The sequence below is a fragment of the Haematobia irritans genome, chromosome 4 (genome assembly GCF_050003625.1).
Source record: "Haematobia irritans isolate KBUSLIRL chromosome 4, ASM5000362v1, whole genome shotgun sequence".
In the NCBI taxonomy this organism is placed as follows: domain Eukaryota; kingdom Metazoa; phylum Arthropoda; class Insecta; order Diptera; family Muscidae; genus Haematobia; species Haematobia irritans.
In genome coordinates, this window is record NC_134400.1 from 188,177,987 (window position 1) to 188,205,469 (window position 27,483).

The following is a 27,483-nucleotide window of genomic DNA, read 5'->3' on the forward strand; positions in this document are numbered from 1 at the left end:
CTATTATGATTATCAGATAGAAAACATGGCACACGTGCCCCTTTACTTTTTGTTGTTTTTTTTTTATTATTATTATTATTTGGAACATCTGTGGGGTGAATTCTATTTTTCGTTTTTTGGTTTTTATAGCCTTTGCCATTAAAGTAGTGGCACTCCTTGATGATTGTTGGTTTCATTATTTGCGTATGTTTGGAGCTTCAGTTGAATTTTTTTGTTGTCGTTAAATGATCATAAAATTCAAATTACTTTGTTGTTTCCCGAATACATTACTGCTACACTGGCAACTATTATTTGCAAGAGGAGTTTGGTAGGTTTTTATTTCCTAAGTAAAATAATTCGCTAGAATTTCGTTTTGTTTATTTAGAATTTCCGCTATATTTTCTCTTGTTATACGTTTTATTACCAGAAATTAAAATAATCATTTGAAATATATCTTGTAATAAAAATATTAAGTATTTCATATAAAACTCCCTCACGATGCCTTACTATAATATTTGAAAAGACCTATGTCTGCCTAATACCATTTTTCCTAAAGCCAAATTTAACCCAAAACATTAAAAAATATTATTATTCTTATTATTATTATTAAAATACAATTCTTATTAAAATTAACTCAACTCTATCTATGAGTTGCTATAAAATGAATTATAGCAAGAAGGAATTTTTTCTTGGCTATAAATGTTGATAAACCTTTAGCTTGACCAATAAAACTATATAATCATATTGTAATAATGCCAAAAAACCAAAAAAAAACCGAAATTATAGCACCTGCAAATAATAAGAAATTTAAATATATTTTTTTCTTACTCATAAACTATTGTACAAGTCTGTATTTATATTTTCCCCCGCCATAAAAATTTCTGGTAAAAAAGTAAAATTTAATAAAATTTATATAATAAACTTGGAATGATAGCTTCTTTGTTATTAAATGCTTTGTGATAATTTGATAATAATTTTAAAATTGTGAGTTTTAGCAAAATTCCAAGAAAATTCCTTTAAAAAAAATTGGTCCTTCGAAGTCAGATAATTTTTAAGAAATCATTTTGAATGATTAGTTTCATTAATTATGGCTTAGATACCATAAATTTAACAAAACTTAAAAAAAAAAAAACAATTTTCTTCTATTTACAAGATTTTTATGGATTACTAAAAAAAAGTCTATTAAGAATTTGGTCTTTCGAATTCAGAAATTTTATATAAAATCATTTTAAATGATTATGAAATCTTGGTAAATGATTTTGTTGAATCTAGTTCAACAATTTTACTATTTTTTTTTTGAATTATTTGAATTTATTATTGAACTGCAATATCTACTATATAAATTAATTATTTAATTGTAATGAAATAACTTTAAATTCAGCCAAAACGACAACCCTATTTTTTATCCGTACTACAACAATAGTTTTGCTCAAATGAATTAAAATAGTTGTCCTTTTCATTACTGAATTGTTTAACTAACATTGCTTTATTAGACTATTGTTAAAATTCTCAACTTCACTTGTACATCTTCATCGAAGACGGTAAGAAGCATCATTGAGAGCCATAACAATAAACCTGTATACTGAATCTTGAATTTTTTTCTGTTTCTTTATTTTTTTGGTCAATGGTCTTGGTTTCTGCATTAACAACTCTGGGAGTTAACAAAAAAAATTAGAAACTACTCCCACGTTTGTTCAGATTTCAATGAATTTTTTTCTGTTTCTTTATTTTTTTGGTCAATGGTCTTGGTTTCTGCATTAACAACTCTGGGAGTTAACAAAAAAAATTAGAAACTACTCCCACGTTTGTTCAGATTTCAATGAATTTTTTTATTTTTCTTTTTTTATTTTTCTTTTTTCTTTTTTTTATTTTTTTATTTTTTTTTTATTATTATTTTTATTTTTGTCGAAAACTATTCAATTCAATTTAGTCATGTAGAAAACCTACATTGCTTTCATTTAAGCAAGTTTTCTTTGTTTAAGCTCTCTCTCTCTCTCTCTTTACTAACTCTTTCTCTCTCTATCTCTATGACATTATCTTCTACTGTTTGCTAACTAATATTTTGATGGTTGACCTTAACATATGACAATAAGCAATATAGCCATAGTTGTAGTATGGTGGGTAACGAATTTCTTCTCTCTCTCTCTGTAGCTCTTCTCTCTCTTGTTTTGTGTGTGTGAAACTTCTACTCTATGATAATAGTTTGATGGGTGACATTTTTACGAATGACAATAAGCACTAAATGTTGTACAACAATTACATTAGATTTCCCTAAAGTAATATAAGTGAGAATGTTTGCTTTAGTATTTTGGTATAGAGCGTCATTTTGAAAATAGCTAAACCACATGAGAAGGTAGGTGCCCGAAATGGCAGACAATATTAAAAACAAACGAACAGCAGCAGCACAAGTAAAAAGGCGCCAAGAACTTGCACGCAATGGCAAAAGAAAATAAAACAATAAAATGACAATTTTGGTCTTAATATCATGTAGTAACGATACATAATAAATGTCACAGGAAAAAGAGGCCTATAGAGGAGAAATTACTATAAATGCAGTTGGGAATAGATCTCAAAGGAGTTGCGAAAAAAACAACAAAAACTTTTAGAGACTTGGAGATAATAAAAACAAAAATTGAAATGGAAATTAGGATAATTAAAAACAAACAAATAAAAAAAAAAAAAACAAAAAAAAAAAAACAAATTAATTAATTAAAATAAACCCTAAACTTCTCATATCCGGAAAGGATGTCCAAAGCACCAGAAATTGTAAAAAATCAGCGTTTTTAGGTTTCTGTGGAACGAATGACGAAAAACAAGCTGTAAATCCATAATGGAAGTGAAAATATTTTTTTGTTTTTAGGTTAATTATATTAACCTTGTTCATATATAAAAATTTTACAAGTTTTAGCATTTCTCAACAAACATTTTTTATGTGTTTTTAGTTGCATACCATTCTAAAATATTTTATATGATATGGGCGGGTGTGTGTGTTTTGCCTTTCGGAATTTAGTCAAATTTAATTGCTTTAATTTTTTATGTATTTTTTTATGATCCGAGTAACGAAGTAGAAGATCATCCCACTACTTTCATCAATATAAGTTGCCCAATTATTATAATATTGCTCTTATTTTGTTGAACTGACTTCTGTTTTATCATTTTTTGTTTGTTTTTTTGGCCCTTGAGCATGGCGTTGATGTTTGTTTTGATTTAATTTCACACCCATATTTCCGCCAATTGACTATTTCGTCAGAATCATAAAAAAATATTATCATGTTAATTTGAATCTAGTATATTGTGATTTCTCTCATTAAGGAAACTAACAATTCGGAGAATATATTTTTTTATGATTTTTTTATGATATCTACAAAAAAGAAAATTTAAAATGGTTACAAGAAAATATGAATCGTCATGGCTTTATAAAGTTTTATTAATAATAAATTAATAATAAACCAAAATTTTCTGTAAAAAATTTTGACAAAAATGTTTTTTTATAAAAAATTTTCTCAAAATTGTATTTCTGTAGAAAATTTCGTCAAAATTTTATTTCTATAAAAAATGTTGTCAAAAATTTTATTTCTATAGAAAATTTCGACAAAATTTTATTTCTATAGAAAATTGTGTCAAAATTTTATTTCTATAGAAATTTTTCTCAAAATTTTATTTCCATAGAAATTTTTCTCAAAATTTTATTTCTATAGAAAAATTTCTCAAAATGTTATTTCTATAGAAAATTTTGTCAAAATTGTATTTCTATAGAAAATTTTCTCAAAATTTTATTTCTGTAGAAAATTTTCTCAAAATTTTATTTCTATAGAAAATTTTCTCAAAATGTCATTTCTATAGAAAATTTTGTCAAAATTTTATTTCTATAGAAAATTTTGTAAAAATTTAATTTCTGTAGAAAATTTTGTCAAATTTTTTATCTATAGAAAATTTTGTCAAAATTTTATTTCTATAGAAAAATTTTTGTAAAAATTTTATTTCAATAGAAAATTTTTTTTTTTAATTTTATTTCTAAAAAAATGAAAATGGTTACAAGAAAATATGAATCGTCATGGCGTTATAAAGTTTTTATTAATAATAAACCAAAATTTTATTTCTATAGAAAATTTTGTCAAAAATTTTTTTTATACAAAATTCTGTCAAAATTTTATTTCTATAAAAAATTCTGTCAAAATTTTATTTCTACTGAAAATTTTGTAAAATTTTTTATCTATTGAAAATTGTGTCAAAATGTTTTTGTCTATAGAAAATTTTGTCAAAATTGTATTTCTATAGAAAATTTTGTCAAAATTTTATTGCTGTAGAAAATTTTGTCAAAAATTGTATTTCTATAGAAAATTTTGTCAAAGTTTTTTATCTATAGAAAATTTTGTCAAAATTGTATTTCTATAGAAAATTTTGTCAAAATTTTACTTCTGTAGAAAATTTTGTCAAATTTTTTATCTATAGAAAATTTTGTCAAAATTTTATTTCTATAGAAAAATTTTTGTAAAAATTTTATTTCTATAGAAATTTTTTTTTAATTTTATTTCTAAAAAAATGAAAATGGTTACAAGAAAATATCAATCGTAATGGCTTTATAAAGTTTTATTAATAATAAACCAAAATTTTATTTTTATAGAAAATTTTCTCAAAATTTTATTTCTATAGAAAATTTTGTCAACATTTTTTTTATAGAAAATTTTGTCAAAAATTTTATTTCTATAAACAATTTTGTCAAAAATTTTATTTCTATTGAAAATTTCGCCAAAATTTTATTTCTATAGAAAATTTTATTTCTAGCGAAAATTTTGTCAAATTTTTTATCTATAGAAAATTTTGTCAACATTTTTTATCTATAGAAAATTTTGTCAAAATTTTTTATCAATAGAAAATTTTGTCAAAATTTTTTATCTATAGAAAATTTAGTTAAAATTTTTTATCTGTAGAAAATTATGTTAAAATTTGTTATCTGTAGAAAATTTTGTCAAAAATTTTTATCTATAGAAAATTATGTTAAAATTTTATTTCTATAGAAATTTTTGTCAAAATTTTTTATCTATAGAAAATTTAGTTAAAATTTTTTATCTGTAGAAAATTATGTTAAAATTTGTTATCTGTAGAAAATTTTGTCAAAAATTTTTATCTATAGAAAATTATGTTAAAATTTTATTTCTATAGAAATTTTTGTCAAATTTTTTTATAGAAAAATTTGTCAAAAATTTTGTTTCTATAAAAAATTTCGCCAAAATTTTATTTCTATAGAAAATTCTGTCAAAATTTTATTTCGTTTGAAAATTTTCTCAAAATTTTATTTCTATAGAAAACTTCGTCAAAATTTGTTATCTATAGAAAATGTTGTCAACATTTTTTATCTATAGAAAATTTTGTCAAAATTTTTTATCTATAGAAAATTTTGTCAAAATTTTTTATCTATAGAAAATTTTGTCAAAATTTATTTCTATAGAAAATTTTGTCAAAATTTATTTCTATAGAAAAATTTCTCAAAATTTTATTTCTATAGAAAATTTTGTCAAATTTTTTATCTATAGAAAATTTTGTTAAAATTTTTTATCTATAGAAAATTTTGTTAAAGTTTTTTTATCTATAGAAAATTTAGTTAAAATTGTATTTCTATAGAAATTTTTGTCAAAAAAAAAAATAATAATAATAAAAAAATAGTAAATAATAGTATCCGTTTTTTTTAATTCTTATTAAGCAAAAAATCGTTTGTAATTCCTAGAATGTCATTAAAGACAAAGTTGGTTCATGCCAAGAATTTTTATTGAATATCTACAATTTTTATTTGTATTCGCATAACAAGTCTCTTCTTGTTCTAACGTAAACAATAGTTGTTGTTGTTGTTGTCGTTATACACTGTTAGTACTGTTGACTTCAGCATCATTTTCCAATGGAATGCAGTTTTACAAGTTTTTGCCGTTTTATTTTTCTTCAAACTTGCTGCCATGCTTTAAAATCCAGAAGAAAAAGAATCTCCTCCTAACATCTTTACAGTAAAATTAAATTGATGTAGCACCCAAGTATATAACTGCAAGCATCCAAATGTTGAGGAGATTGCGGTTATAACAAAACAACAGAAAGCATACAGCAGCAGCAGCAAGCAGCATACACACACATCACAAATCAATAAATAGGCATGCTGATGAGCAAACCAGTGACCATAATGATATTGATGATGATGATGGAAAATAAGAAAACACATTCCTAAGCAATCTACTAGCATACCAAGCAAGTCATTGAGCTATAAATACCAACCAAAGCAACCCACCAGCCAGCCAGCCAGCCATCCAATGAGGAAGATTGCCTGGTGGCCCCCTTGGATTATTGGGTAACGAAAACTATAATGACAAAGACTGTTAAAAAATATGACCAAGTTTGTTATGGAGAATAATAATAAAGCCTCAAGCATTTGTACAGAGGAATATTGAAAGTCATGGCAGCCAATGCATGTCACAAATGCTGTTGCTTTAGATGATCAAAATATCACAGAAAACGAAGCCAACAGCAAATAGTAAAAAATAGCATAGCTATAAAAACTATTTTATTTTGGTATAAACTCTTAGGAATTTTCCCTATATTAATAAGAAAAAAAAAATCCCCTCCTATAGCCTAGTTCAGGTTTTAAAAATCAAAATAAATGAAGAGACTATCTTGGCTCTATAAAATAAGAGCATAAGAGCGTATAGAATCAAGATCTCTCTCTGACTCTCCAAAGTAGCAGAATATTGAAAACTGTACAATAACCACCTATTACCTCCTTCTTCTTCCTAGCTAATGTCTCTTCGTTATTTATTGGTTTTACCACCATTACCACCACCAGCAGCATTCGAACTGCATTGTTTTTCTTTCAACCAAATGTGGTATAACAGCATTCCATAGCCAAGCAAAGCACCTTTCAGAGATATGACAAAGCTCCAGTTTTCCCCCGGATTGTTTTGGTTTGTGGCAAAAACAATTCAAATTTTGTTTTGTTTTTTTTTTTTGTAACCAAGAAAATGTGGCTAATTTTTTTGTTTTGTAAAAATTTTCTAGGCTTAGCATATTTGGACTTATCGTAGATCTGTTAAAAAATTTAGGTCTTATTAAAAAAAATTAAAACATATATTTTATGGAAAATTTCTTCGTAGTAATAACAACAAAAAAAAACTTTTATATGAATTATTTCTAACAGCACCAAGCTTTGGTGTTTAATAGAGAGTTGCAAATATATTTAATTTATGGCCGGTTATTAACACATCGAATTGTGTTGGGTTAAAATATTTGTTGAAGTCACAATAGCAAATTATATTCACAATAAACTCTCTACTACTGTCTACTATAAAGTAATACCAATAAATATTAAATATTACACACAAAAAAATTTCACGAAAATTTTTCCAATTAAAATTTTAATTGAATTTTAAAAAAATATTCAATTAAAAATTTAATAGATTCAACAAATCTTTTAATTGAAACAAAAATCAATCACAAAAATAATAGTATCAATTAATTTTTTTAATTGGATCAATTAACTTTTTAGTTAACTGTCAATTAATTTTTTAATTGATACTATCATTTCTGTGATTGTAGACATTTCAATTAAAAATTAATTGGATCAATTAATTGCGTGATTGAATCAGAAAAAAATTTTTTTGGTGTGTATAATATATATTATAATATAAATTTGTATTTAAAAATCATTTACATTATTTTTTTATTCACAAATAAAAAAAATAATAATTTTTAAAGTCATTTTGTATATTAAATGAATTTTTTATTTTATACTATGTTCACATTATGCTCTAAATATCCTTTTTTGACATTTGAAATGTTGTTTTTTCCTCTCGAAAAGCGAGATTAGATCACAATAATACGTCATTCACATTACATTTCCAAATTCATAATCCACTTTTACTAGATTTCAACTGTCATTTGTCTTATAAAACAAAGGGATTTCAAATCCATTTTTTGTAGATTTTGAGCCTAATGTGAATAAGAAGATTTCGAGCCTAGTGTGAACGATTTGACATTAATTATTAATTGAATTAACTTTAAAAATTTACATCAATTTTTTTTTTTTTAATTTAATGTCATGTATCTTCCTCTATCTCGAGAAACTCCCATGTCTGCTGTTTCTTTTCCTTGACTTTTTGCATATAAAGCTTTCGCATTAACTCACCTCCACATAATCACTATAGACGACTCATGGGACTGTATGTCAAAATCACCTAGTTCAATGGTCACAGTTAGACTTTTAAACAAAGCCCAAGAACCCTTTTACTACAACTACTACTACTACTCCCTACTATTATTTGTTCTTTGTTTTGACTGTGTATCCGTATTGCCATTCGTCTGTCTAAATATTTAATGTACTATCACTTACACATTAACCGACCAAAATCCCAAGATGATGACGATGAAGAGGAGTAACCAATTGCAAAAATTATTTAACTATGGGTTGTTCTATGAGGGCTCTGGGATAGTAGATATGGCGATGTGAACATCTGTAGCTGTGGGGTATGGGGCGAGAAAAAAAGGTTTTTGAACTTGACTCCACTAACAAAAAACCCATTGCGAGGCATATCATATAACATAGGGACTCACTCTCTCTCTCTCGATCACTCTCTTCTCTCCCTACAATAATATCAAAATCTACTCCATCTACTTTATATGTTCTCCATAAACAATGATTATGACTTACGTGAGTGTGTGTGTGTTGGCGTAAGTAAACAAGCTTTTATTGTGAAATACCCACACATTGGGGGTATAGGGATGGACACGAAGATCAAGAGGTGAAGTTTTGGGCCCTATACATAAATGCTTTATTATGAGAATTTTTCATTTATGTTATTTATATTCTCTTTCTTATTCCGAATTCATGTCTTGTCTTCATGTCTGTCTGGGATGCAGCATTATTTAGTAGAAATCAACAGGCTAAGATTTATTTCTTTTACAACCAGTAAGCGAAACAATGCATAAAAATGGAGAGCAAAAAAAAAACACTGAGCTATAAGAGAAATAAAGGAAGACTCAGAATTTTTCGCGCCAAAAATGTTGTTTTATGAGAGTTCGTAAGAGGTCATAATGGGGAGATACATACGTTTCGAAACAGGAAGGCTTGAATAAAGATTTGGAAATGTTATAATTAATTAATTCAATATTTAAAGAAATTATTGAACCTTTATTTAAAACCAATTAATTGAGTTTTCACAACAAATATGAAATATTTAAGGGTAATTTTCTCTTCTCTTGCCTGAATTTATATACTTATACAGCGTGAAAGTACGTTTCCTGTATAAGCATATATGGGTCTACTAACCCCAGGTGTCAATAAATTGATGAAAATTATTTCTATTTTTTTTTCTTTTTTTCGATAATATAAATTTGTGTAAAAATAAAAAATAAAACATAGTTTTATTTCCATATTTATTCTATTATAAACAAGACAATGCTATAATTGATTGTTGTACAAAGATCGAAAATAAATGAAATTCTACATTCTAAAATTTATAATTTGTTTTAAGGGGGTAAAGAAATATGTGCTGGTGCGAGTATTTATTATCTATTGGGGCTTTTAATTTAATTTTATTGAACAAATCAATCACAATAATTGGCTATTGTGAATTGAAGAAATGTCCTTTTAGTACAAATCTGGCAATGCTGGCGAGATTTGCACTGATGAAGTCAGAGCAAATCAATGCAATGATTTTATGGACTATATATACAAATATTCCGTCCAGAACTAAAATAAAACAGGTCTAATCTACTTTGTTTTTTTTTTCAGAAATTTTCCAAAATTTCTATGAAATATTACTCATCCTACTAAAGAAACTTTGTTGTTTATTTCCCTTATTATTAGAGAATAAACAATTTAGAAATATTATAGAGATTTTTGCATTAGCAAAAACATAAAAAAATATACAAATTAATATACATATACACATACATATTTTGTTTTCCTTTCAAAGTTGTTGTTAGTTAGTTTTTTTTTTTTTTTTTACTGTAGCATTTGTTATGATGTGGAATTAATGGGAAATATTTGTCTTATTTGTTTATTAAAAAAACACACAACCAACAAAATATTTTCTAATGCTTATCACTTTTTTAATGTTTGTTTTTTTTTTTTAATATAAATTTGTTTTGATGCTAAAAAAATTAAATGCATTTCGGTTAGTAACAGCTGGTAGCCATACGCGACATTGATAGAATAGTCTAGTCGTCTTGTGACCAAAAGTCTCAACAATGCAAAAATAATACAATCTAGTGAAAGTTTTTTTATTATTATTATGGTGTTTATGTCATCAAATCTTTTCTAAAGAAATAAAGTTTTGACAAAATTTCCTATAAATAAAAAATTTTTACAAAATTTTCTATAAATAAAAAATTTTGACAAAATTTCCTATAAATAAAAAATGTTGACAAAATTCTCTATAGAAATCAAAATTTTTACAAAAAATTTTTATAGTAATAAAATTTTGACAACATTCTCTATAGATAAAAAATTTTGACAAAATTTTCTATAGATAAAAAAATTTGACAAAATTTTCTATAAATAAAAAAATTTGACAAAATTTCCTATAGATAAAAAAATTTTGACAAAATTTCCTATAAATAAAAAAATTTGACAAAATTTCCTATAAATAAAAAAAATTTAACAAAATTTTCTATCGATAAAAAATTTTGACAAAATTTTCTATAGATAAAAAAATGTTAACAAAATTTTCTATAGAAATAAAATTTTTGAGAAAATTTTCTATAGATAAAAAATTTGTCAAAATTTCCTATAGATAAAAAAATTTTGACAAAATTTTCTATAGAAATCCGAATTTTGACAAAATTTCCTATATATAAAAAATTTTTGACAAAATTTTCTATAGAAATAAAGTTTTGACAAAATTTTCTATAGATAAAAAATTTTGACAAAATTTCCTATAGATAAACAAATTGACAAAATTTTCTATAGATAAAAAGAAAATTGACAAAATTTTCTATAGAAATAAAATTTTTGAGAAAATTTTCTATAGATAAAAAAATTTTAACAAAATTTTCTATAGAAATAAAATTTTTGAAAAAGTTCCTATAGATAAAAAATTTTGACAAAATTTCCTATAAATAAAAAATTTTGACAAAATTTCCTATAAATAAAAAAAATTTGACAAAATTTCCTATAGATAAAAAAATTGACAAAATTTACTATAAATAAAAAATTTTGACAAAATTTTCTATAGAAATAAAATTTTTGAGAAAATTTTCTATAGATTAAAAATTTTGACAAAATTTCCTATAGATAAAAAATGTTGACAAAATTTCCTATAGGTAAAAAAATTTTAACAAAATTTTCTATAGAAATAAAATTTTTGAGAAAATTTTCTATAGAAATAAAATTTTTGAGAAAATTTTCTATAGAAATAAAATTTTTGAGAAAATTTTCTATAGATAAAAAATTTTAACAAAATTTTCTATAGAAATAAAATTTTTGAGAAAATTTTTTATAGAAATCAAAATTGTGACAAAATTATCTATAGATAAAAAATGTTGACAAAATTTTCTATAGATAACAAATTTTGACAAAATTTTCTATAGAAATCAGAGTTTTGACAAAATTTTCTATAGAAATCAGAATTTTGACAAAATTTCCTATATATAAAAAAATTTTTGACAAAATTTTCTATAGAAATAAAATTTTGACAAAATTTTCTATAGATAAAAAATTTTGACACAATTTCCTGTAGATAAAAAAAATTGACAAAATTTTCTATAGATAAAAAGAAAATTGACAAAATTTTCTATAGAAATAAAATTTTTGAGAAAATTTTCTATAGATAAAAAAATTTTAACAAAATTTTCTATAGAAATAAAATTTTTGAGAAAATTTTCTATAGAAATCAAAATTGTGACAAAATTTTCTATAGATAAAAAATTTTAACAAAATTTTCTATAGATAAAAAAAATGACAAAATTTCCTATAGATAAAAAAATTGACAAAATTTACTATAGATAAAAAAATTTTGACAAAATTTTCTATAGAAATAAAATTTTTGAGAAAATTTTCATAGATAAAAAATTTTGACAGAATTTTCTATAGATAAAAAATTTTACAAAATTTCCTATAGATAAAAAAATTTTGACAAAATTTTCTATAGAAATAAAATTTTGACAAAATTCTCGATAGATAAAAAATTTGACAAAATTTTCTATAGATAAAAAAAAATTGACAAAATTTCCTATAGATAAAAAAAATTGACAAAATTTTCTATAGATAAAAAAATTTGGACAAAATTTTCTATAGAAATAAAATTTTTGAGAAAATTTTCTATAGATAACAAAATTTTGACAAAATTTGTTATAGAAATAAAATTTTGACAAAATTCTCTATAAATAAAAAATTTTGACAAAATTTCCTATAGATAAAAAATTTTGACAAAATTTTCTATAGATAAAAAACTTTGACAAAATTTTCTATAGATAAAAAAATTTTCTATAGAAATAAAATTGTTGACAAAATTTTCTATAGAAATAAAATTTTGACAAAATTTTCTATAGATAAAAAATTTTGACAAAATTTCATATAGATAAAAAATTTTGACAAAATTTTATATATATTTTTTTGTAAGTTTAAAATTATTGGAAAACCAAAAATTTATGTTATTATTATTTGTTTACATACTTGCACTGGTAGTTATGGCCGGGTAGGACTGTTTATTGTTGGCAAAAAAAAAACACAAAAGGGGCAATAAACTTTTAACCAATCTGGGGTTTGTTACCCTACTAAATTACGACACCATGATTTACGGTATGGCCTTTCAAAATTGATGACTAAAATAAAACGTGTTCAAATTACATCTACCAATATGGTGGCGTGTGCCATTTCTTTATTATAGAATGCAAAAAAAAAAAATGACGTCTCAAAAAAATTATAAAATAAAAACAAAAAGTCGTAAAAAAATTTATTTTAAAAATCTAATTACGTCTCTCACATTGTCCACAATTTCTTCTGGGCTTCTGAATTATTTAATTGATAGATTGTATTGTGGTTTTCTTTGTGTGAGGGATTTTTTTTTAATTTTTTATCATTATTATTTTTGAGTTTCAAGTTCAAGGTTGTTTCTTCAAAAGTTTATTAACCTCCTTAGGAGGAGCAATAGAAATGCGGGCTAATTAAATTAGGGAGATGCTAAATGTCGCTAGCCTTCATAAAAATTATTTCATTCATATTTCTCTCTGAAGTAAAGCAATTGTTTTTCTAAAGAAATTGGCCAAGGTTCTAATTTAATATATAAAGATAAGAAATACGATTGCAAGTACAAAAGCTATTTCAAAAAAATTGCATATGCAGAGAAAGAAAAAAAAAAACAATTTTTTTTCTATAGAAATAAATTTCATCCTTTTTTTATTTATTAAAAATAGGATTGCAAGTAAAATAGCTATTAAAAAAGTTTATATGTATAGAAAGAAAAAAAAAATTTTTTTTCAATTTTTTTAATTTTTTTTTTTTTTAATTGTTTTTCAATTTATAGCCAATAGTTTTTATTTTATTTATTACAAAATTAAAATTTTTTAATACTCTTACACCCTTACGGATTTTTTCTATTTTTTTTTATAGAAATAAGTTTCATTATTCACAACGTTTTGTCGATGTATGTCGACATTATCAAAGAATTTTTTTTAGTTTTTTTTTTTTTTTCAATTTATAGACAATAAAAAGATCTGTTTTTATTTATTACAAAATTACCATTTTTTTACGCTCTTGTGGAACCTTAAAGTAATTTTTTTTTGTTCTTCTCTCCCTCTCTTTTCAGTTAAAGTCTGCGAAAAACGCCAAATTTTACGCGAACACAAACAAGAGTATATACGACGCGAACGCGAAGTTATGCATACACTAACAAATGTTCCTGGTTTTGTGAATTTATCCTGCACCTTCCAAGATTCCCGTTCACTGTATTTTGTTATGACCTATGCCAAAAATGGTGATCTATTGCCATATATCAATAAAGTTGGTTCCTTCGATATCGATTCAACGCGTCACTATGCTGCCGAATTAGTATTAGCCTGTGAACAAATGCATCGTCGCAATATTGTGCATCGTGATTTGAAACCCGAAAATATACTCCTCGACGAGGATATGCATACGCTCATCGCGGACTTTGGTTCGGTGAAAATACTCACGGGCGAGGAAAAATTGCTGGCTAATGAATTTATACTCTCTGGTGGTATAGATTTGGCCAAAAAGGCTCGATGTCAATCGGGTGGTAGTATGCGTAGCGATGATGATGATTATGCCGATGAAGATGATGAGGATTATGAGTCGACCGGATCATCGGGTAGTTGTGGCGATGGAGATGGAGGTGTAGGTGGTGATACGGATTCACCGCGTGCCGCCCGCCGTCATCCGCAGCCCAGATATCATCGTAAACGACGTGGCAGTTTTGTGGGTACAGCCCAATATGTTTCCCCTGAGGTTTTGCAGAATGCCCCCATAACACCGGCTGCCGATCTCTGGGCCCTGGGTTGCATTATCTATCAAATGATGTCGGGTCTACCACCATTCCGTGGCTCCAATGATTATGTCATCTTCAAAGAGATCATTGCCTGTAATTTGGATTTCCCTCAAGGCTTTGATAAAGATGCCGAGGATCTAGTCAAAAAACTATTGAAATTAAATCCAGCTGAACGTTTGGGAGCCCAAGATATCAATGGCCATTATGAGAGTATACGCTCGCATCCTTTCTTCAAGGATGTCGATTTTGATGCGGTACGACAAACAACACCACCACCCATATCGCCGTATTTGCCCGATCTAGTACGGGATGATGTGGATGATGAGTATATGTTGTGCGCCAATTTGGAACCTGGTTTGGATGACAAACAGCTGACACGATTACTGGGCAAAGAATTGGGTTGTATAAGTGATGACGATGCCGGTGAAAGGAAACCGAATACTGTGTATGCCAGCAAACCTGCAATAATAACCACAACACCACCGCCAGCCTCAATGCCCCACAATTTTCAAAAATCAGCCAAAAGTAAGTAATAAAAAAAAACAGAGAAATTGATTTGCAGTTTTTATTTTTACAAAATTTTCTATGGAAATTTTGTAAAAATAAAAAAAATAGCAATAAAAATTTTGACAATTTTTTTCTACAGAAATCAAAATTCTGGCAAAATTGTCTATAGAAATAAAATTTTGACAAAATTTTCTATAGAAATAAAATTTTGACAAAATTTTCTTTAGAAATAAAATGTTGACAAAATTTTCTTTAGAAATAAAATGTTGACAAAATTTTCTACAGAAATAAAATTTTGACAAAATTTTCTAAAGAAATAAATTTTGACAAAATTTTCTATAGAAATAAAATTTTGACAAAATTTTCTAAAGAAATAAATTTTGACAAAATTTTCTACAGAAATCAAATTGTTCACAAATTTTTCTATAGAAATCAAAATTTTGACAAAATTTTCTATAGAAATAAAATTTTGACAAAATTTTTTATAGAAATCGAAATTTTGACAATTTTTCTATAGAAATAAAATTTTGACAAAATATTCTATAGAAATAAAATTTTGACAATTTTTCTACAGAAATCAAAATTTTGCCAAAATTTTCTACAGAAATCAAAATTTTGACAAAATTTTCTATAGAAATAAAATTGTGGCAAAATTTTCTATAGCAATCAAAATGTTAAAAAAATTTTCTATAGAAATCTAAATTTTGACTAAATTTTCTTTGTTTTTGGTATTTCTAGATAGCTTTGATTTATCCGATTTGGAAAAGCATAAACGTTTTGAATTACAAAAAACCGACAAATGGCATGTATTTGCCGAAGGCGAAGTCATTTTGAAAAAGGGTTTTGTGAATAAACGTAAAGGTCTATTTGCTAGACGTCGCATGCTCTTACTGACCACAGGACCCCGTCTCATCTATATTGATCCTGTGCAAATGGTGAAAAAGGGTGAAATTCCATGGAGTCCGGAATTGAGAGCAGAAGCCAAAAATTTCAAAATATTTTTTGTGCATACGGTAAGTTTTTACAAAAAAAAGCTCACTTTTTAATCAAGATGGGAACAATAAAGTTAATTAATTCAATGATTGATTTTTTTAATTTTTAAATAAAAAATTAATTGATACAATGAACTTTTTAATCAAACTCGGAAGACTAAGTCCACTAAAAAAAATTTAATGATTTTTTTTTTTTAATTTTTAATTAAAAATTTATTTCAAACAATAAATTTTAAATCAACCTAAAAACACTAACCCCGATTTTCATGAAGCTCCGTTAGAGCTAATTTAGCTAAAATTTAAACCATGCTATGTACATATCTGTCATCTTGCGTATATATTCCATATGCCAGTTAGAAACTTAACTGCTAAACATTTTTCAGTTAAAGTTAACCGGAGAAAAGATATTTCCATTTTTCTTTCTGTTAACTGGCAGTTAACGCCTAACGGAGCTACATGAAAATGACCGTAAGTCAGTTACGAAAGGGTATGAAAATATTTACATTTTCAATCAAAATCAATAAAATTTTCAATTGAATTAATTAAAAAATTAATTGAAATTTACTAATGAAAACAATTAATTTTTTAATCAAGTATTTTTTTTTAATGTCCTACAAAAACTGTGATTGATACCATCACTTTCGTGATTGAAGACATTTTCTATAGAAAACTAAAATTGTCAACATTTTATTTCTATAGAAAATTTTCCCAAAATTTTATTTCTATAGAAAATTTTGTCAAAATTTTATTTCTATAGAAGATTTTATCAAAATTTTATTTCGATAGAAAATTTTATTAAAATTTTATTTCTATAGAAAATTTTGTCAAAGTTTTATTTCTATAGAAAATTTAGTCAAAATTTTATTTATATAGACAATTTGATCAAAATTTTGTTTATATAGAAAATTTTGTCAAAATTTTATTTGCTATAGAAACTTTTGTCAAAATTTTATTTCTATTAAATTTAGTTAAAATTTTATTTATATAGAAAATTTCCTCAAAATGTTATTTCTATAAGAAAATTTTCTCAAAATTTTATTTCTATAAGAAAATTTTCTCAAAAATTTTATTTCATTTAAATTTTGTCAAATTTTTATTTTGATAGAAACTTTTGTCAAAATTTCATTTATATAGAAAATTTAGTCAAAATTTTATTTATATAGAAAATTTAGTCAAAATTTTATTTATATAGAAAATTTCCTCAAAATGTTATTTCTATAAGAAATTTTTCTCAAAATTTTATTTCTATAAGAAAATTTTCTCAAAATTTTATTTCTATAAAACATTTTGTCAAAATTTTATTTCTATAGAAAATTTTGTCAAAGTTTTATTTCTATAGAAAATTTTGACAAAATTTTATTTCTATAGAAAATTTTATCAAAATTGTATTTCGATAGAAAATTTTGTCAAAATTGTATTTCTATAGAAAATTTTCTCAAAATTTTATTTTTATAGAAGATTTTCTCAAAATTTTATTTCTGTAGAAAATTTTGTCAAAATTTTATTTCTGTAGAAAATTTTGTCAAAATCTTATTTCTATAGAAAATTTTCTCAAAATTTTATTTCTATAAAACATTTTGTCAAAATTTTATTTCTATAGAAAATTTTGTCAAAGTTTTATTTTTATAGAAAATTTTGTTAAAATTTTATTTCTATAGAAAATTTTATCAAAATTTTATTTCTATAGAAAATTTTATCAAAATTTTATTTCTATAGAAAATGTTCTCAAAATTTTATTTATATAGACAATTTTATCAAAATTTTATTTATATAGACAATTTTATCAAAATTTTATTTCTATAGAAACTTTTCTCAAAATTTTATTTCTATAGAAAATTTTCTCAAAATTTTATTTCTATAGAAAATTTTGTCAAAGTTTTATTTCTATAGAAAATTTTATCAACATTTTATTTCTTTTAAATTTTGTCAAAATTTTATTTATATAGACAATTTGATCAAAATTTTGTTTATATAGAAAATTTTGTCAAAATTTTATTTCTATAGAAAATTTTGTCAAAATTTTATTTCTATAGAAAATTTTGTCAACATTTTATTTATATAGAAAATTTTCACAAAATGTTATTTCTATAAGAAAATTTTCCCAAAAATTTAATTCTATAAGAAAAATTCCTCAAAATTTTATTTCTTTTAAATTTTGTCAAAATTTTATTTATATAGACAATTTGATCAAAATTTTGTTTATAAAGAAAATTTTGTCAAAATTCCATTTGCTATAGACAATTTTGTCAAAATTTTATTTCTATAAGAAAATCTTCTCAAAATTTTATTTCTTTTAAATATTGTCAAAATTTTATTTATATAGAAATTTTTTCAAAATTTTATTTTTATAGAAGATTTTCTCAAAATTTTATTTCTATAGAAAATTTTGTCAAAATTTCATTTGCTATAGAAAATTTCTCAAAATGTTATTTCTATAAGAAAATTTTTTCAAAATTTTATTTCGATAGAAAATTTTGTCAAAATTTTATTTCTATAGAAAATTTTGTCAAAATTTCATTTGCTATAGAAAATTTTTTCAAAATTTTATTAATATAGAAAATTTTCTCAAAATGTTATTTCTATAGGAAATTCTCTCAAAATGTTATTTCTATAGGAAATTCTCTCAAAAATTTATTTCTATAGAAAATTTTGTCAAAATTTTATTTCTATAGAAAATTTTCTCAAAATTTTATTTCTGTAGAAAATTTTCTCAAAATTTTATTTCTGTAGAAAATTTTCTCAAAATTTTATTTCTAATAGAAAATTTTCTCAAAATTTTATTTCGATAGAAAATTTTGTCAAAATTTTATTTCTATAGAAAATTTTGTCAAAATTTCATTTGCTATAGAAAATTTTGTCAAAATTTTATTAATATAGAAAATTTTCTCAAAATGTTATTTCTATAGGAAATTCTCTCAAAATGTTATTTCTATAGGAAATTCTCTCAAAATTTTATTTCTATAGAAAATTTTGTCAAAATTTTATTTCTATAGAAAATTTTGTCAAAATTTTATTTCTATAGAAAATTTTCTCAAAATTTTATTTCTGTAGGAAATTTTCTCAAAATTTTATTTCTGTAGAAAATTTTGTCAAAATTTTATTTCTAGTAGAAAATTTTCTCAAAATTTTATTCCTTGTCAAAATTTTATTTATATAGAAAATTTTGTCAAAATTTTATTTATATAGAAATGCTTGTTTTCAAAATGTTTGTATAAAAAATTTTCTCAAATTTTTATTTCTATAGAAAATTTTCTCAAAATTTTATTTCTACAGAAAATTTTCTCAAAATTTTATTTCGATAGAAAATTTTCTCAAATTTTTATTTCTATAGAAAATTTTCTCAAAATTTTATTTCTATAAAAAAATTTCTCAAAATTTTATTTCTATAGAAAATTTTCTCAAAATTTTATTTCTATCTACATTTTGTCAAAATTTTGTTTCTACAGGAAATTTTTGTCAACATTTTATTTCTTGTCTGCCATTTTTTGGACAATCTTAATTCGATGTGCTTTTGTAAGTTCGTCCGTCCTTCCACCTCATTAACCTAATTTCCTTTTTGTACCTTTACGTATGACTAAATAAAAAAAGTAATAGTTAAAAGGACATATATAAGGTTATTTAACTAAGAGAAACACACAAGAAATCCATTTTTCCCCAATAACAAAGTAATTAAAATCACATGCCCAAAAGTTCACTATTATGACGTCATTATTAAATCAGGAAAATAAAAAAAAAATCTTAAGTCAAAGTTTTGGTAGGGGGCATTATGATGGTGGGGAGGAGAAAAAAAAACTACAAACAATAAAATAAAATAAAATAATGATAAAGTTTAAGGGGTGGCTAGGGGGCCGGAGATAGTCGATATCACTATGAAAACTCAGCACGTGTAGGCTATTTTCGAATATGTTTAATTTTTTTGTTGTTTGTTTCTATTAAAACTGCGGAAAATTTTTCCCATTGTTATGCGTGTGATTTTTTGTTGTTGTTTTTGATTTGCTTTCTATTACGCCCCCGACTGTCTGTAGCCTCTCTAAGGCATAAGAGAAACCTACGTAAACATTTTCATGTTGTGTGTGGGATGGAGGGAAAAACGTTTAATACAATATTTATTCGTATTTTTCATTTATAGAAAAACTAGAACAAAAATAGATTTTTTATTGAATAGTTTGTTGAGGTTTTTTTTGTAATTTCCTTTCCTAAAAAAAAAAACAACAAAAAACTAAACATAACTCCATACAATTTTCCCCTCTATATGGCCTTTATATAGAGAAGGTTCAATCAACCATGGTTTGTTGGTTAGATGGTTGATTTGTATTTCTAGTATTATTAAGGGGGTGACTAAATTGTAAACAAAACGATGGAAACCATCAATAATAAATGAAGGTCAATAGTAGTTATAGTTGTTAAAAAAAAAAACACAAATACGAGCGGAATTTTTTTTTATTTTGTTGTAATGAATATAATGAATGAAATTTAATATGAATATAATTTACTGATTTAATAAAAAATATATGTATATATTATTTAAGTGATTTACATTGCCTAATTTTTTGGTTTGGAAAAATATTTTTTTTTTGTCTAAATATATATTTTATTTAATGGTTTTACATTAACTAAGTAAATTGTTGGTTTCCTTCATTCATAGGAAAAATATATATTTTGTGTCAATTGTTTTATTTTATTTATTATTTATTTATTTTTTTTAATTTCGATGCCCCAAAATGACGCCTTATGTGATTTACAAAAAAAAAAAAACAACCATTGCATTTTAAGCTTTAACAAAATTTATAAAACCAATATACTCTCCTGATCTTATCTCTCGCCCGCTATAAATGACAATTGTTGGCGCCAATTATGTATTATGTATTTCGTTGAACTTTAAACAGTATTCAAATATTTGAAAAAAGAAAAATGGGAAAATAAAAATAACAGCGCATTAGATGTGTGTGTGGTTTTTATTTTGGCTGATTGCAAATACACGAATTGTCCGAATGATTGCTTGGCGGTGTTTTTTTTTTTTTTTTTTTAATTTGGAGGAGGATCATGTGGTAATGAATGTGTTGATAATCTTAAAACAAAATTAAATTGTTGCAAAGCTATTAAAATGTTTTTCATACACAACATCTCTGTTGTGACAATAACAATATATTAAAAATAAAATTAAATAATTTATAACAATTTTTTCAGACGTCTCGAAAAAAACAACCAAAGTAAAGTCAATGGAAAAACAAAAAACTCTTGAATAATATTGTAATTATAATTAAAACACATATCAAAATTAAATTAAATAATATGGAAACTCAAGAATTTCATAAATTTCACCACCAAACAAAAAGCCCAAGGAATAAAGTCTTATATAATATAATCATAATTAATAATTAAAACATATAAATTAAAAATTAAATAATATAGAAACTCAAGAATTTCATAACAATTTTTTTTTTAATTTTGTCAATTTTGAAATTTTTGTCAAACTTTTAATTCTATGGAAAATTTTGTTAAAATATTTCTATAGAAATTTTTTTCAACATTTCTATATCTATAGAAAATTTTGTCAAAATTTCTATATCTATAGAAAATTTTGTCAATATTTCTATATCTATCGAAAATTTTGTTAAAATTTTATTTCTATAGAAAATTTTGTCGAAATTTTATTTCTATAGAAAATTTTGTTAAAATTTTATTTCTATAGAAATTTTGTCAAAATTTTATTTCCATAGAACATTTTGCCAAAAATTTGATTTCTATAGAAAATTTTGCCAAAAATTTTATTTCTATAGAAAATTTTGTCCAAATTTTATTTCTATAGAAAATTTTGTCAAAATTTTATTTCTATAGAAAATTTTGTCAAAATTTTATTTCTATAGAAAATTGTGCCAAAATTTTATTTCTATAGAAAATTTTGCCAAAATTTTATTTCTATAGAAAATTTTGCCAAAATTTTATTTCTATAGAAAATTTTTTATCAAAATTTTATTTCTGTAGAAAATTTTGCCAAAAATTTTATTTCTATAGAAAATTTTGTCAAAATTTTATTTCTATAGAAAATATTGTCCAAATTTTATTTCTATAAAAAATTTTGTCAAAATTTTATTTCTATAGAAATGTTGTCAAAATTTTATTTCTATAGAAAATTTTGTCAAAATTTTATTTCTATAGAAAATTTTGTCAAAATTTTATTTCTATTGAAAATGTTGTCCAAAGTTTATTTCTATAGAGAATTTTTCTCAAAATTGTATTACTATAGAAAAATTTTTGTCAAAATTTCTATATCTATAGAAAATTTTGTCAAAATTTTATATCTATAGAAAATTTTATTTCTGTAGAAAATTTTGTCAACATTTTTTTCTATAGAGAATTTGGTCAATTATTGTTTGCTATAGAAATTTTTCTATATAAATTTTGTCAAAATTTTATTTCTATAGAAAATTTTCTCAAAATTTTATTTCTATAGAAAATTTTGTCAAAATTTTATTTCTATAGAAAATTGTGGCAAAAATTTATTTCTATAGGAAATTATGTCAATTGTTTTTTGCTATAGAAAAATTTGTCAAAATTTTATTTCTATAGAAAATTTTGTCAAAATTTTATTTCTATAGAGAATTTTTCTCAAAAATTTGTTACTATAGAAAATTTTGCCAAAAATTTTATTTCTTAGAAAATTTTGCCAAACATTTTATTTCTATAGAAAATTTTGCCAAAAATTTTATTTCTGTAGAAAATTTTGTCAAAATTTTATTTCTATAGAAAATTTTGTCAAAATTTTATTTCTATAGGAAATTATGTCAATTGTTTTTTGCTATAGAAAAATTTGTCAAAATTTTATTTCTATAGAAAATTTTGTCCAAATTTTATTTCTATAGATTTTTTTTATCAAAATTTTATTTCTGTAGAAAATTTTGTCAAAATTTTATTTCTATAGAAAATTTTGTCATAATTTTATTTCTATTGGAAATTTATTTTTATAGAAAATTTTGTAAAAATTTTATTTCTATAGAAAATTTTGTCAAAATTTTACTTCTATAGAAAATTTTGTCAAAATTTTATTTCTATAGGAAATTTTGTCAAAATTTTATTTCTATAGAAAATTTTGTCAAAATTTTATTTCTATAGGAAATTTTGTCAAAATTTTATTTCTATAGGAAATTTTGTCAAAATTTTATTTCTATAGGAAATTTTGTCAAAATTTTATTTCTATAGGAAATTTTGTCAAAATTTTATTTCCATAGAAAAAATTTTCAAAATTTTTTGTATGTTTAGTTTTGTTAGTTGACCTTTGGAATTTTACAATTTTGGGATTATTCGTTTGGCTTGAGGTCATGGACTAATGAAAAATGCTGGTGTTGTTGTTTTTCATTACTTTTTTATTGAGATTTTGCTGTTATCGGATATTTCGATACACCATCAGTGATCGTATTCAGCGGGATATTGTATTTCACAAAGTTATGGACTTTCTCCTTACAAAGCTTATGTCAAAATTGTATTTTTATAGAAAATTTTGTCACTATTTTATTTCTATAGAAAATTATGTAAAATTATCTATATCTATAGAAAATTTTGTCAACATTTTTTTTTCTATAGAGAATTTTGTCTAAACTTTATTTCTATAGAAAATTTTATTAAAATTTTATTAAAATTTTATTTCTATAGATAATTTTGTCAAAATTTTATATCTATAGAAAATTTTGTCAAAATTTTGATTTCTATAGAAAATTGTGTCAAAATTTTATTTCTATAGAAATTTAAATCCAAATTTTATTTCTATAGAAATTGAAATCCAAATTTTATTTCTATAGAAACGACAGCAATTAAATGTAGACTTAGTGTTTTGGCTATATATTTTTATTTTATTTTTTTATGTATATTCATTAATGTTTGACATAAGTCGGTTTAATAAAATCCTTATGTTATTTTAACGTTCTTTAAACATGTCTTTATTGTGCTGGTGATATTATAAAATGTCCACTTGTTTATCTTTAAAGCCATCTCCCTGGATCGCTGTTATATATATCAAAGATGGGGATTTTTTTTGCTGTTTATTTTTGCTATATCAATAGACATAAAACTAACCCGTTTTTAGCGGTTTATTTTTGTTTTTTGGTAATTAGCATAATATAGAAGAATTCCATTTTAATTAATTAGATTTAGATTTTTGTTTTTTGGATTTTTATTTTGCAAACATTGTTAGAATTTTATGATCTTTTTTTATTTTTGTCTTGGCTTTAGTTATATGCCGACTATTCAATACACTTTCCTAATAGGTTATTGGTTGGCGTATTAAAGTCTGAGATTACTAAATAGTGAGGTTATACCTGTATGAATATTCAAAAAAAGCAAAAAATAAAAAATCCAATTCCCATTCATTTATCCATGATGGGTTATAAGGTGGCTTCTTTATATTCTCCTTCGTTCGCATGGCATAGATAATTGTATCGAATATTGGTTTATTTTGAATTATAGGGTTAAAAACAAAAAACACAGACAACAGAATTAACAATATGCAAATTCATTGCTAATTTGCTCCGATTTTTATTTTAATTATTGTGCGAGGCTAATAAAACTATATATATATATATATTTTTTTTTTTTGCAAACTTGTGGTATATTTGTTTGCCTAAATTTTAAATTCAGTGAAGACATTAATTTACGTCGTAGATTTTTAGATATGCAGTTTTTAAAGGGTACTTGTTTTATGACCCAAACAGCTCGCTTATAGAAATTTAGCAGACAATTATGCCCACAAAAATTTGTTAGTAGCTATAGCAGAAAATTAGCCTAAAAGTAGGCAAGATTTTTTTTAATTTCTATTTTTTTAGTTTATCATGAATTTTAGTTTAAAATATAAAAACAAAATAACAGAAACATAGAATCCAAAATGCAATAGAGAAAAAAAAAACATATAGCAAAAAATAAAAATTATTTTTTTTTGTTTTAATATTGTTTTGGGGAAATTTTATAAACAATTTATTGCACCTAAATAAATTTATTTTGGGGGAAATTCAAATTCTTTTTACTACTTGGAGACAATTAAAACAATTTATTGCACCCAGAGTCATGTTTTAGTAGAAACAGTAGAAAATTTTCCATAATCCAAAGAGCATTGGGTTATCAATCAGCCTAAAAGTATGCAAAAGTATTTGTTAGTAAATTTTCTAAATATACCAAAATTTGCTAAAATAAAAAATAAAAAAATCTGCTGAAGAGGGAGTAGCAGTCGTTTTTTTGCTGAAATAGCAAACATTGTCCGGTATAAAAAAAAAACAATTGCTTTTAGCAAACTTTATTCCATGGGTGTATGTATGGGTATCTCACTTCTTTTCGAATTTCATTTAAAAAAAAAAATTTTTTGAATTTATTGAAATCGAAAGGGAGGAGGTCATCGATTCCATATAATCCAAAGAGCATGGTTATCAATCAGCCTAAAAGTATGCAAAAGTATTTGTTAGTAAATTTGTTAAATATACCAAAATTTGGTAAAATAAAAAAAAATAATCTGCTGAAAACGGAGTAGCAGTCTCTTTTTGCTGAAATAGCAAACATTGTCCGCTTTTAGCAAACTTTTTTCCATGGGTGTATGTATGGGTATCTCAGTTCTTTTCGAATTTAATTTTGAAAAAACAAAATGTTTGAATTTATTGAAATCGAAAGGGATGAGGTCATCGATTCCATATAATATAAAGAGCATGGTTATCAATCAGCCTAAAAGTATGCAAAATTATTTGTTAGTAAATTTGCTAAATATACCAAAATTTACTAAAATAAAAAAAATAATCTGCTGAAAAAGGAGTAGCAGTCTCTTTTTGCTGAAATAGCAAACACTGTCCGGTATAAAAAAAAACAATTGCTTTTAGCAAACTTTTTTCCATGGGTGTATGTATGGGTATCTCATTTCTTTTCGAATTTCATTTTGAAAAAAAAATTGTTTGAATTTATTGAAATCGAAAGGGAGGAGGTCATCGATTCCATATAATCCAAAGAGCATGGTTATCAATCAGCCTAAAAGTATGCAAAAGTATTTGTTAGTAAATTTGCTAAATATACCAAAATTTACTAAAATAAAAAAATAAAAAACTAATCTGCTGAAAAAGTAGTAGCAGTCTTTTTTTTGCTGAAATAGCAAACATTGTCCGCTTTTAGCAAACTTTTTTCCATGGGTGTATCTATGGGTATCTCATTTCTTTTCGAATTTCATTTTGAAAAAAAAAAAATGTTTCAATTTATTGAAATCGAAAGGGAGGAGGTCATCGATATAACTGATTTTTTTAATTAGATTCAAGATGTTTTGTATTTTTTTTTTAATTTTTTTTTCTTTTCTATATATTTTTAAATATTTTTTTTATGCCTTCTTTAAGATTTTCTAATTTTCTTGTTTTTCTTTTCTTCACTTTTCTCTTTACAGCCCAATCGTACATATTATCTAGATGATCCTGAAGGTTTCGGTCTTGAATGGGTGGCAGCCATTGAGAAAATGCATCATCTTACCTATAAGGAACAGATCAATACCTCAAATTCAAATGCCAGTGCTGGTATTGTAGCCTCATCCTCTTCCACCTCGTCCTCCTGCTCATCAAATTCCACAAATACCAACAATTCAAATCGTTTGGCCATGAATCTGAATAACAATAATAATAATAACAATCACAGCCATTCAATAAATTCGGTGACAAAAACCTCTTCAGCCATATCGTCATCATCGATAGCCCATAAAACGTCATCACTGTTGACAGCACCATTTACAATACTAAAAACAGCATCTAATTAGAAGAAAAAGAAAATCGAGGATAGGCGGCAGGATTAAGTGGAGCGGAAAGTGAAAATTGGAGGTTTGAAGGAGGCCTCTAATCAAGCGATGATAGAAAATACCTGGTACCATAGATATAACCAAAACTCGATCTCTCCAGAGGAAATCAAAAAAAAAAAAAAATATGACAGCCTGTCTATAACGGGAATTATTCATATGGATGAAATCTTAGAGAGAGAGAGAGAGAAAACTTGAGAAAATGTGGGAAGAAAATTTATCTTTTAATGAAACGATAAGCAATGGATGCAGTGAAGGGAAATGGACAACAGATATACCTATAATGAGAATCAACTCAAAACTAAAAAAATAAAAATAACCCAAGAAGCAACAACAAACCCTAAAACCATATATATCCCTATGAAAAATATTTTATACACCCATCATAGAAAAATTATTTAAATTTAATCTATTTTTTAATTTAGAACAAATTTAGTTCAACAAACCTTAAATGAAAAAAAATAAAAAAACTAAAACCAATCAATCCAAAACCCTTAAATTTTATAATTATTATTATTATAGCATAATTATAGAAAAACAGAAACAAACATTAAAAAATAATTAACAAAATGAAAATATCCTTTAAAATAATTTATTTACAATAAACACAAAAAAACTTTACTACATTTATAAGAATGGTAATAAATATATACACACATATATACTATACAAATAATAATCCTAGTTATATATGGAAACAAGAGAGAGAGAAAAAAGAAACCGGGAA

At 23.9% G+C, this 27,483-nt stretch overlaps 1 protein-coding gene across 3 annotated transcripts in view; it reads left to right on the forward strand.

Annotated features, from left to right (window-relative positions):
* Positions 1-27,247, forward strand: part of Pdk1 (Phosphoinositide-dependent kinase 1) — a 125,615-nt gene extending 98,368 nt beyond the window's left edge. For all 3 annotated transcript variants that reach the window (XM_075307427.1, XM_075307425.1, XM_075307426.1), the window contains exons 4-6: positions 13,761-14,984; positions 15,705-15,979; positions 26,358-27,247. In XM_075307427.1, the coding sequence (XP_075163542.1) occupies positions 13,761-14,984; positions 15,705-15,979; positions 26,358-26,720 (1,862 nt within the window). In that variant the 3' untranslated portion in view covers positions 26,721-27,247. The remainder of the gene's footprint in view (positions 1-13,760; positions 14,985-15,704; positions 15,980-26,357) is intronic.
* The last annotated feature ends 236 nt before the right edge of the window (positions 27,248-27,483 follow it).